Source organism: Schistocerca piceifrons, chromosome 3 (genome assembly GCF_021461385.2).
Source record: "Schistocerca piceifrons isolate TAMUIC-IGC-003096 chromosome 3, iqSchPice1.1, whole genome shotgun sequence".
NCBI lineage: Eukaryota > Metazoa > Arthropoda > Insecta > Orthoptera > Acrididae > Schistocerca > Schistocerca piceifrons.
The window spans coordinates 194,476,318-194,489,283 of NC_060140.1; the positions used below are offsets into that span (position 1 = coordinate 194,476,318).

The 12,966-nt window shown below is 39.0% G+C and overlaps 1 protein-coding gene across 1 annotated transcript in view; it reads right to left on the reverse strand.

Moving 5' to 3' along the window:
* The window catches only part of LOC124788510, a 212,138-nt gene that overhangs the window by 162,349 nt on the left and 36,823 nt on the right, over nucleotides 1-12,966 (reverse strand). The window contains exons 6-7 of the mRNA XM_047255778.1: nucleotides 10,947-11,204; nucleotides 214-546 (exon numbers count right to left, since the gene is read on the reverse strand). Coding sequence (XP_047111734.1) covers nucleotides 214-546; nucleotides 10,947-11,204 — 591 coding nt within the window. The remainder of the gene's footprint in view (nucleotides 1-213; nucleotides 547-10,946; nucleotides 11,205-12,966) is intronic.

Consider the following 12,966-nt stretch of genomic DNA (forward strand, 5'->3'; position numbering starts at 1 on the left):
AAAGTAGAAAATGTCTCTTCAAAACTACACAAAATTATACTTGTGTGAATGAGAAATTTGTAGTAGTTTAAAAGGAGACATGAATTATATGTGTGTCTGTCTGTATTTATTATTTGAAATATCAGTGAAAATTTGTACGAACAGTTGAATTGGACTAGAATAAATTATCTGATTATATTGGCATACTTATTTTAGTGTGTATGATACACTTACCATGAATACTGACATTTACTTCAGCATATGTTTCTGTAAGGGAGCCATGCAGCTGTCCAATGCAGAACCATTTTCCTTCATCTCTTTTACTGGCAGCATTTATTGTCAGACCACATTCACCATGATCTAAGCCCTGACCATAATACTTGTAGATGCTGTTTAGAACTGATGAATTGTACTGTGGTGAAATAATTGTACCATCAGGGTGAATGAACCAGCAAGTAGCAAGGCTTGGTGCTGTCATTCGAGATGTGAAAACAGTACGGCATAAAATTGAAGTTATTTCGCCACTCACAGCACTCACTAAAGGTGTTACAGCTATGAAATTATTTTCTGTAAATAAAACATATCAAATTATTTCTTCCAGTCATATGTTTTACTGAGCTGTTTCTTTTATAATATTGCTTACTAAGTCCATATCAACTATTAAATGTCTTAATGTAGTTACACTGTGTTAAAGTCTATATGTGACATCTAGATATGTGTTAATTTTCATTTACATAGTGGATATAATGATATGTCATTTAACATTTTTGTTGCAAATGAAAATCCAAATGTTCTGCTGTGTGGAAACCAAATGAAATGATTCACATAAATTAAATACAAAGAACAAAACTTGCTGTTGGAAGGTTTCCTTTACAGTGTCACACTAGAAAGCTTAGATCCAAAGATAATTAAAATATCAAGAGATTTGATAAAAAAATAACAAATAAAAGCAGTAAAAAAGCTTGTTATGTCTGGAAGGAATCAGATGGAACAAAACTACAATGTATAGTAAAGACTTTTACAACTGACTGTCTTAGGTGCTGGTGAATTTTCTGGATTATGTGGTCATGGTCAACAAAACCGTTTTGTTCCTAACATTTGAGAGTTGTGTAGGACAACTTCAGAAGTACTTCTGGTTCCACTGAATTTTACTGACATAAATATACTGAAAATGAGGCCATGATCAGCAGAGATAACTCTTATCAAAGATAAAACTTAACTAACAAAAACAAGCAATGGAAAATCCAGGATGGAATGTAACAATATAAGGAAAAGGATAGTTGCTACTCACCATATAGTGGAGATGCTGAATCACAGAAAGACACAACAAAAAGACTGTTAGGAAATTAGCTTCCGGCCAACAATGCCTTTGTCAAAAATAGACAACATACACATATGTACACACTCACGCAAATGCAACTCACACACACGACTATTGTCTCTGGCAGTTGAAGCCAGACTGTGAGCAGCAGGATATTATGGGAGAGGCAACCAGGTGGAGGTAAGGAGGAGGATGGGATGGGGAGGGGAAGGATAGCAGAGTAGGAGTGGGGACGGTAAAGTGTTGCTGGCAGTGTGCAGGGATGAGATGGAGATTGGGGTGGCTAGGTGCACTTGGGAGGTTATATGGAGTGTGGTGGAGAGAGGGGAGTTAGTGAAAAAGAAGAGAAGTAAAAGGACTGGGTGCACTGGGCTGAAATGGAAACTGGGAAAGGGATAGACAGATAAGGGCAATGACTGTGCAACTTAGAAAAGCTCGTGTTGGTGGGAAGGATCCAGATGGCACAGACTGTGAAGCAGAAGTTGAAATTAAAGATGTCATGTTTGGCGGCATGCTGAGCAACCAGATGGTCCAGTTGTTTCTCAGCCATAGTTTGTCAGTGGCCATTTATCGGACAGACAACTTGTTGGTTGTCATGCCCATGTAGAAGGCAGCACAGTGATTGCAGCTTATGTTGTAAATCACAAGACTGGGATAGGATGGAGTGGGTGGTGGTGGGAGGATGTACAGGACATGTCTTGCATCTTGGTCTATTACAGGGATATGACCCATGAGGCAAGGGGTTGGGAGCAGGGGTTGTGTAGCAATGGACAAGGATATTGTGCAGGTTCGGGGGATAGCAGAGTGCCACTGTGGGAGGAGTGGGAAGAATTAGTGGGTAGAACATAACTCATTTCAGGGCACACTGAGAGCTAGTCAAAACCCTGGCAGAGGATGTAATTCAGTTGCTCTAGTCCCGGGTAGTACTGAGTTATGAGAGGAATGCTCCTCTGTGGCCAGACTGTGGAGCTCAGGAGGTGTTGGGTGACTGGAAAGACAAGGTATGGGAGGCATATTTTTGTACAAGGTTGGGAGGGTAATTACAATCTGTAAAGGCCCTTGGTATATTTCGACAGGGGCTGCTGGTCATAACAGATGTGACTGCCATGGATGGCTATGCTGTATGGAAGGGATTTCTTGGTATGGAATGGGTGGTAGCTGCTGAAGTGGAGGTATTGCTGGTGGTTGGTAGGTTTGATGTAGACAGAGGTCCTAATGTAGCCATCTTTGAAGTGGAGGTCAATATTGAGGAAGGTAGCTTGATGGGTTGAGTAGAGTCTGGTGAAGCAAATGGGGGAGAAGTCATGAGGTTCTGTAGGAATGGGATAGGGCATCCTCACTGCTGATAAAGATCATGAAGATCTTATCAGTGTATCTGAACCAGGTGAGGTGTATGAGATTCTGAGTGCTCAGGAAGGATTCCTCAAGATTGCCCATGAATAAGTTGGCATAGGATGATGTCATGCGGGTGCCCATAGCTGTACCCTGGAATTGTTTGTAGGTAATGCCTTCAAAGGAGAAGTAATTGTGGGTGAGGATATAGTTGGTCATGCAGACTACAAAGGAGGTGGTCGGTTAACTACTGAACTGTCATATGTATAAGATGAAAACTTATCTGTCAGTTCTGTAGAATTACTGTCCATATATTATTAAGTTTCATAGCTTTCCTTTCTGTTAAAATTGTCCCCATATTTGTATATTTTGACATCTTCTCTGTATAGCCATGGATGATAGATCTCTGGGTGGAAAGACTAAACAGAACCAGGAGCACCTCTGGAGATGTCCAATGCAACTCTAAAAGAAACATTAAGAACAAAAAAGTTTAATGGACCATGGCCATACAACTCAGACATTCACCAGCAACTAAAAACTCTTATCAGCTCAAGTTAAAGAGAAGTTCATCAGGATATAGATCTATCAACACTAGAGAAATAGCTTCAGAGATGAAATTTAAATTGTTCAACAACAGAGGAAACTATGATAAGGGCATTGCATTGTGATGGATTTGCAAAGGAAATAAGGAGTTATGCCTGCAGCAGTACTGATTATAAAAGGTTGCATGGGCAGACATGTCTGTGAGGGTGGGGGGATGATAGGACTGCAGCAAACATGAAAATGTAAATCAACCTGTCACTAGCAGCAGACTCAACTATCCAATTGAATTTCCAAAGAGAAACAATGTATCCTATTGTATGACTTTATAAATATCAGATTATATCTTTAATAGTGGTTACCATGTGACTTAACACATTCATTCCATCTTTTTATGTACACATTCTGAACTACAGTATACTTGGTTCTAACTGTTGCATTTTTTAGTTTTCTTTTGCAGGCCTGTTTATATCATTTTCATATTGATGTGACTGAAAGATTTCAAGGACAATGATTTGGTAACTTCACTCTGTGACTGTGTTAATTATATATATTTGCCACACTTCAGTGTTAGATTACTGCACTTGAAAAATCACATTATAGGACATCAATTGAGTGTACAGTGTAATATGTGACTAGCTGTTTACCTGTACATAATTACAATAGATGAGACCTGATGTGGCCATAGACAATAGTTCATTCAGCAATCAAAGTGAAATTAAAGTGTTTGAATTTTAATCTCAGTGTAGACTGCATCATTGACAATAATCTACATTTGGCAATCACTTTTCAGCCAGATTTGACAGAGGCACATCTACTGGAGGCATATTTGTACAGATAATGGCTACGCTGCAAGTCCTGTGAAATATTTTTTTTTTTTTTTTAGATTATGCACCAAACACTTTTATCTCTACAAAGAACCATGTTTCTTTGGAAAGGTACAATAATAATAATGATAATGGTAATCATAGTGACACATCTGTAGCAAAGTATAATAAGAAATTATTTTGAATTTATCACTTATTTGTTGGTATATTCATTAGTATATTAAAATGTTGTCAGAGCAAAGTCATTACATTCATAATTTTTCATCATCATTGTTGTCTGACAGCATTTTGGGTGGTATCTGCCATAAATGCATATAACAGACTTGCTCCAAGCACATTTTATAAATACCATTTTTGGACATGCATATTTCATTTCTGATAACAATGGCAGAAAACAAACCTTCTTAGCAATTAAAAAGAATGGCCATTCAGAAAAATGTCTTTGTTAGAAACAGTGTGTATTTCAACATAACTATGAATATCGGACCTTCCAGCTAACTTAGTATAGTGGAGTGAACAGTAAAGTAAGTCTTCATGGGAAGGTATTTTTCTCTGGCTGTACTGCAACATGATTCATTCTGCAACTGCCTCAGGATTTTTGTCATTGATGCCACTACTTGACAGATGGCATTCTTGTATGGTATTTGACAGGCCTGTAAAATTTTGAATGCTGATTAAGAGAAGAGAGCTTGAGAAGAACCTCAGACTAGAAGAGCATTTGCTGGATCTATATGTGTGCTGGGTTGTATGAAAGATCAGCAAAACTTCCCTTGTTAGAACAAAGTGCTGTGATAAATAATTTGAAACTGAACTTCAAGTGCTCCATTATTATTACTAGAAAGAAGATTGATATTTAACTCTAAACATACAATGAGTTTTCATTTGATTCTGCATAATCGTTTTGACATTCTGTTTTATTGCTGGATGAAAATTACAGTTTTATGATTTCTGAATTGTCAGTGCTACCAGCTTCTGTGGCTCCAGATCAACTGTTGTGGCACAGCACTCAAAGTGCTCTTCAAGACAAAATAAATTACCCTGTTGTGTCAGGGACCTGACTCTGAGTAGCAGATTACTTTCCAATATTGTTTAACAATCACAGTAATACAAAAAATTTCAACACCTCTTTTCACACTGATTAGAGAACAATACTTTGCATGGAAATAATACTGACATTACTCATAGTGATTTCTGTCTTTGATGATTCTACAGTAATACACTCCTGGAAATGGAAAAAAGAACACATTGACACCGGTGTGTCAGACCCACCATACTTGCTCCGGACACTGCGAGAGGGCTGTACAAGCAATGATCACACGCACGGCACAGCGGACACACCAGGAACCGCGGTGTTGGCCGTCGAATGGCGCTAGCTGCGCAGCATTTGCGCACCGCCACCGTCAGTGTCAGCCAGTTTGCCGTGGCATACGGAGCTCCATCGCAGTCTTTAACACTGGTAGCATGCCGCGACAGCGTGGACGTGAACCGTATGTGCAGTTGACGGACTTAGAGCGAGGGCGTATAGTGGGCATGCGGGAGGCCGGGTGGACGTACCGCCGAATTGCTCAACACGTGGGGCGTGAGGTCTCCACAGTACATCGATGTTGTTGCCAGTGGTCGGCGGAAGCTGCACGTGCCCGTCGACCTGGGACCGGACCGCAGCAACGCACGGATGCACGCCAAGACCGTAGGATCCTACGCAGTGCCGTAGGGGACCGCACCGCCACTTCCCAGCAAATTAGGGACACTGTTGCTCCTGGGGTATCGGCGAGGACCATTCGCAACCGTCTCCATGAAGCTGGGCTACTGTCCCGCACACCGTTAGGCCGTCTTCCGCTCACGCCCCAACATCGTGCAGCCCGCCTCCAGTGGTGTCGCGACAGGCGTGAATGGAGGGACGAATGGAGACGTGTCATCTTCAGCGATGAAATTCGCTTCTGCCTTGGTGCCAATGATGGTCGTATGCGTGTTTGGCGCCGTGCAGGTGAGCGCCACAATCAGGACTGCATACGACCGAGGCACACAGGGCCAACACCCGGCATCATGGTGTGGGGAGCGATCACCTACACTGGCCGTACACCACTGGTGGTCGTCGAGGGGACACTGAAGGTGCACGGTACATCCAAACCGTCATCGAACCCATCGTTCTACCATTCCTAGACCGGCAAGGGAACTTGCTGTTCCAACAGGACAATGCACGTCCGCATGTATCCCGTGCCACCCAACGTCCTCTAGAAGGTGTAAGTCAACTACCCTGGCCAGCAAGATCTCCGGATCTGTCTCCCATTGAACATGTTTGGGACTGGATGAAGCGTCGTCTCACGCGGTCTGCACGTCCAGCACGAACGCTGGTCCAACTGAGGCGCCAGGTGGAAATGGCATGGCAAGCCGTTCCACAGGACTACATCCAGCATCTCTACGATCGTCTCCATGGGAGAATAGCAGCCTGCATTGCTGCGAAAGGTGGATATACACTGTACTAGTGCCGACATTGTGCATGCTCTGTTGCCTGTGTCTATGTGCCTGTGGTTCTGTCAGTGTGATCATGTGATGTATCTGACCCCAGGAATGTGTCAATAAAGTTTCCCCTTCCTGGGACAATGAATTCACGGTGTTCTTATTTCAATTTCCAGGAGTGTATTTTATTGGACTACATAGATTGGCTTTGGTGGCTGTTTCACACACATCATTGTTCACTGCTGGTGAAATAGAGGTGGGGAGGGCTCTCAAACACCACACAAGCTCAAAGTTTAATCACAGTGATTTATCAGATTAATTACATTAGTTAATAATTTTGTGAATACTGAAGCAATGAAAAGTTATAGTTAGAGTCATAAATGACTGCAGCCAAATTTAGGCTAGTTCTCTGCAGTTAATGTTTTTCTTTTGTGAAGGAGGCTTTGGCTGAAAGCTTATATGTAACAGACTTTCTATCATCACTGTCTGCAACTCAGTGTATCATCTTTACAGTGAGCAGCAATCTATCCTTTTCATAATATTTTTGTTACTCCAGTCTGGACTTCCCATTGTCCTTCCTTGGGAACCCATTACATACCACTCTGTAGCACCCATTGTAAGCAATGTTTTAGCAGGTTTGATCAAAAAACTCATACGGTGAACTTTTTATTTCTTATATCTTTTTAAACATATAGTTCATAGCCTATTTCTCAGATTAACCTATTTTCTATGAGTTGATTCATTCCCTGGGTGTCCACTTTTTCTTCTCGTTGCTTTCCTCCCATGTTTAGGACTCTTCCAATTATAACAGTATTTATTCTTCTCATTCTGCTTACCAAAACCTAAAAATCTATCAAGTTCCATGTCTTGCAATTCCCAGTTTTTAATGTGTTTTTTATATAGACTTACTACTGTTATAATTGCTGAGCCACTCTCCTAGAATTTCATTTACTTTACTACAGAAACTCTGCTGACATGCAAATGCTTCATGCTCTCAAATTAAAGTCTCACCACCCCCTGTCCCACTACCATTTTTGTCTATACGGTACCTTCTGTAGAACAGTTTCTGCCCTCTGCATCCCTTCTCAACCAGGATTCTGTTACTATGACATCTGCTTCACTTCCCTTGTCTAATGTACTGAATTTTATACCTTTTCTGACTATGTTGCTGAAATTTAGCACAATATATTTCAAGGTCTTTATAAATTTTAGTTTCTGGCTTCTACAAATTAACTGCTGGTTTCACATCATCATCCGCACAGCTCAGTTCCATATGTGCAATGCTGCAATTCATCAATTATATCAATATTTAATATTTCTGAAATGTTCTGGTAATTCCTGTTTCACAGGATATTGTAATATACTGTAAAATTCTATGCATGTATGAAAAGGATGACAATCTTCTGAGGCATGCAGTTCAACTCTATCTGTACTTTAATATCTGTGTCATAGAGGAGCTTTCAGTGTGAAATATTTATTCTTGTTGATAAACCTGCTCCTTTACTGTACATCTAAAAGTTGAAGAGCAAGCAGATGAGTCAGCACTCTCTACCCAGCCCCATCACAAGGAGCACCTACAGGCTGTTTAATAAAGTTATACCAACCTTGCTTAGTGCATCTTTTAAATCAGTGGCTGTTCAGTGCAAAGATACACACAAAAAGCATGAAATATATTCACAGTTGCTAATATCAATGACCATTAGCTGAATAATGGAATGACAACAATGAATATTTGTGCTGGACCAAGACTCAACCTGGATTTCCCTCTTATCATGAGCAGTTGCCTTACCATTAGGCTATCTGTGCACAATCATGGCCAGACCCCAACTACACGTGTCATCAATTATGTGTCTACAACCTGCACTCATACATTCATTATGTGTATTCTTGCACAGCAGAGAGATGGTAATTGAAAGTCTCTTCCCTAGTGTTGGTGCATAAGTACGAAATTGCAGTGCCTGTGTTGTTCAGAATTATGATGCAATGTTCCTGCACAGCGGCAATTACAGCAGTTATGAAATACTTGAAATCTATTTGCAGTTGCAAATTTGAACAACCATCAGCTGCATAATGGAATGACAACAATGAAAATTTGTGCTGGACTGGGTTTCAAACCTGGATTTCACACTTACCAAGAGTGGTCACCTTACTGTAAGGCTATCCATGCACAGCTAACAGTCAGACTCAAACTTCCATATGGAGTCAACCCCATAGGACTGGCTGTGAGTCATGCATGGATAGCCTACTGGCTAGGTAACTTCTTGGGATAAGTAGGAAATTTGGATTTGAGTCCCGGTCTGGCACAAAGTTTCATTGTATCATTCATTATACAGCTGGCAGTTGTTCATATTCACAACTGTAAATATATTTAATATATTTCATAATGGATATACTCATGTAGTGTCTCTTCTTTTGGACATGCATGCATTTCCAAAGTAACATTGCATTATAATTCTGGACAACACAGGCACTGCAATTTCATACACCCAAAAATTGTTTACTTTCCACCAAATACCTTAACACTTTGTGAATACAGTAATTAGTAATTAATTGACACAAGAGATGCAGATGAACATTTAATGGCATAAAATTCTACCAAAATCTAAAGTTGCAACCAAGCTGCTGTTGCCACCAGCAGCTGCAGACAGTGACCTGTTGTTGGCCACAACATTTTGCTATTGTGAACCAACAACCACTGGCAGTCAGCCCTATTATTGCCACAAGATCTGGGACACACAGTGAGACCCAGCCAGCATGACACTGCCACTCTCCAACCTGCATGGTCTGTGTTCAACACATTGAGCAGTTCCTCTGGACAAGCCTGCCCATCCTTGGCTGCTTGTCACCTCACTGTTCTGACGTAGCCAACAACTGCCAGCCAAAATGCAGAGGTAGCAAAAACTGTACACTATTGCCCTTGAGCAATGCCTGTGTCAGCATGTCCATGCCTCTGCACCCAGCACTGAGGGCCAGCGTCCAATGACTGTTGTATGTCTGCTGCAGACACATCGCTCTACATTTATTAACTATGGGAGTTGTAGCATTCTTATGGGAAAGACAACTTCTCCCACCACTTGTGCTGTTCACTCTTCAATTTACATTTGGACTATATCTGGTACTTGATTTTGATTCTATATTATAATGTTTGGTGGAGACAATGAGTATTTCAGAAACAGACATTGCCATAGCTCTTCTAATACTAGACAAAAAATATCATCTTCATGGGCAGAAACCTTAGTACAAACACTACATTCTTCATACAATTCACAATGTCAAGGTAAAAATGGATACAAAAGCGCCTGGACATCAACCATGCAGCAGTGGTGAAGTAAGATCCTGGCCAGGATCCATTAAATAGTTGAAAGAATTTAACCCTGCCACTCAAAACAGCAGATGAGATGACATTATATGTCTCAGAAGTATCTTTTACTTGGATGGAATAGCCTAGAAATGGTTTGAGAAATTATTAAGAACTCACTAAGAGATATGATTTTATATTAAAGGTGTAACACAGTACAACATGAATTACAGTTAGACAATTAGACAATGCTCGTGCATATTGAGGACGCATAACTCACAGCATGCAGCCAAACTCCATTTACAACACAGTTTGCAGACAGCATATCACTGAATATGCCTTCAAAATGATATCAGTGTTCATCATATAGTTTATGAGATATGACTTTAGAAACACTGAGATGCTTAAAATGGAGCAAATTACCAAGACTATATTCATCCAGTATTTTATAATGAGAGCACTTACAGACTTCCAAAGAGCTTTAAGCATAATTTTAAACCTTTCTAAACCTTTTCTCACTTATGCACTTAGTACCAAATATTTAACACATTAACTCAGTTGTAAAGTAAACAGATGTATGAACCTGTTTTATTAATGGGAGTTCACTTCCCTCAAGAATCAATGGTTTACTGATAATATCCTATGTAACTAATTACTTCTGGAAATTTCATGGTTTCTTAAAATCTCATTAGCTGTAGTACATCAACCATTTGTGTTGGCATATATTTGAGTACCAGTACCCAACTTAGTAGTTCTGTGTGAATGGCTATTTTAGGTTCCTTTTCTTCAGATGCGGTCAGAAATTTCCACTGAGATTTGCAATTGCTTCTTGCAAATTACTGATGCTGTTACATTGCCGAGGAAATAAGGGCAGAGAAAGTTTCTCATGGATTAAATGACTGGGCACATTAAGCAGACCAACATAAATATATCTGACAGGGGAGAACATATTCACTGCAGTTGGACGTTTTATTTTCTACATAGGAAGCTATTAACAATATTCACTGACACTTAAATTGACCAGATCTTCATGTAGGACAAATACGTCACTACAAATTAATTCTTTGGTTCAATTTCTATTGGTCCACTCTATATAGTACAACTACCTCTATACCTCTATATAACATGAAGCACAATATTATCACATGTACACAGAAACTGTTGTCTTCAAAAATCATTATGTTCTACATACCCCAAACAACAAGTTCAGTGGCGGAAATGTTGATTTCAGTCTCACTATACATCTGGCATTTCCATGTTCCATTGTGTGTCTGCTCAGCTGTTGAAATGATCAACAAACATTCTCCAAATTGAAGGTGACTTTTGTTTCCAGAAAATACTTCACCATTTGGTGAAGAAATAAAGCATGAAGACAAAGGGTATGGTGAAGTGCACAAGATGAATGTAGGAAGGCCAAGCACAACTTCTTTTTTCATGTTCGTGAACAAGTCTGGAACCAGAGATTTCAAATATCATACATAATCTTGACTACCAAAATCTGTTAAATGCATTGCAGAAGTGAGAAACTTTATTAATTATTCTGAAACTATGTTAGCGCAACTATTACAAAAAAGATATGAATGCAGTCTCAAAAATGTAGAGCACAGTGTCAGTAACCATATCTATAGACATAACATCTGAAGTTACATTCTTGAGGATCAACTTACTTAAGAATGTATAAAAAGAACTTATGTATAATGAAGCCAAATAATTGAGCTGCCACATCAGCACAATATAACCATATATGAAGTTTGGTGATGACATCAGTTTTGTTTATGTGCCTTTCAGTCACACAACTAATCAGCTATACACTATGCAGTTACTTTCACTCCTTCTTACATTTGTATTCCAGGCAGAGCTTTCCGTTATAATAAAGATACTTACTCTGAGAAAATTCTGCACTAGCCATACAACAATGTGTAGAAATGCTTAATGTGAAAAATTCAGTATCCAAAAACAGCAAATGCTTATTTCAGAACTAATGAAAGTTTGAAGAAAAATACATAGTTCTGTATTTTGTGAGCAGGAGTACCTTGAGATCATATAAAACAACACTGTTACTTTATTTATAAGATGTAAAAATCCACTTTCAGAAATCTGCTTGTTTCAATTTGTTCCTCATCTCCTTTAGTAAGTGGACATGTTGCCTGTTCAAGTAATTTTATTTCCTTCAGATTTGGAATGCTGTGTTACCTATTGTGATATTATTCTACTGATATATACACTCTTTTCATAGAGCTGAGATCAGTTGCAACCATACAATCTGACAACATCCATACATTTTAAAATGTCCATGGATGACTAAATAAATAAATAAATAAATATTCCAAATCAATTGCTTGAGATGAAAATTTCTCTGTGAAATATAACCTAAAAATATATATCATGTAACACAGCAGACACTTCCAGACACTACATAAAATTGCTTTCTAATTCTGTTCCTTGTCATAACAATCTTTTCACTTTATCAGCTTTCTTCCCATGGTTTAAGGTTTCATATTTTGTTCTGTTTTAGAATTTATCCCCAGTTTTACTAACATCCATTAGGAGTGAGAACCAACTCTCGTTCACATTAAGATGAAAGGTTTTGTGGAGGATTGCTTCTGTGATCTATTCCTGCAAACCTCAAAGTGAGAGCACTGCTCATTTTAATTTTGAGATTTTTTTTGATAAGCCTTTTGAGGCTATTGATATATTTCAGCTGAAGCAAAATAGCTCAATTTTGAGAACTAGTTTCACTTAAAAGAAGATGTTTCAATTAATCAAAAATCAAAAAGATATGTCATTAACTCTTGTAATACATTGCCTATACTAGATAAACTTTCAGTTTTGCAATGCTCTGATGAAACAAAATCAAAATATGAAAGTTATCCAGAAAGTAACAGACATTTTGAAATAAAAAATTAACAATATGGAGGAACAAAATTTTATTATACACATTTTGAAGGTACACTCTTTTCCTATTTTTCTGCACAAATGCGATTCAAATTGAATCACTTATCATACTGTGGCACAAGTTCTTCAATTCTGTCTCTGTAGAAATCTACTGACTGCAATTGTGAAACACAGTAGCCATGATCTTGCTGACATCATATGAAGACACTTCCTTGGTTTCTGGGAGAATCTGCAGGTTCCCATTCAGTTGACTGCCTTTTGATTCACCATTGACATGTTTCACCCAAGTCTTATCCCTAGTTACAATACAATTGTAA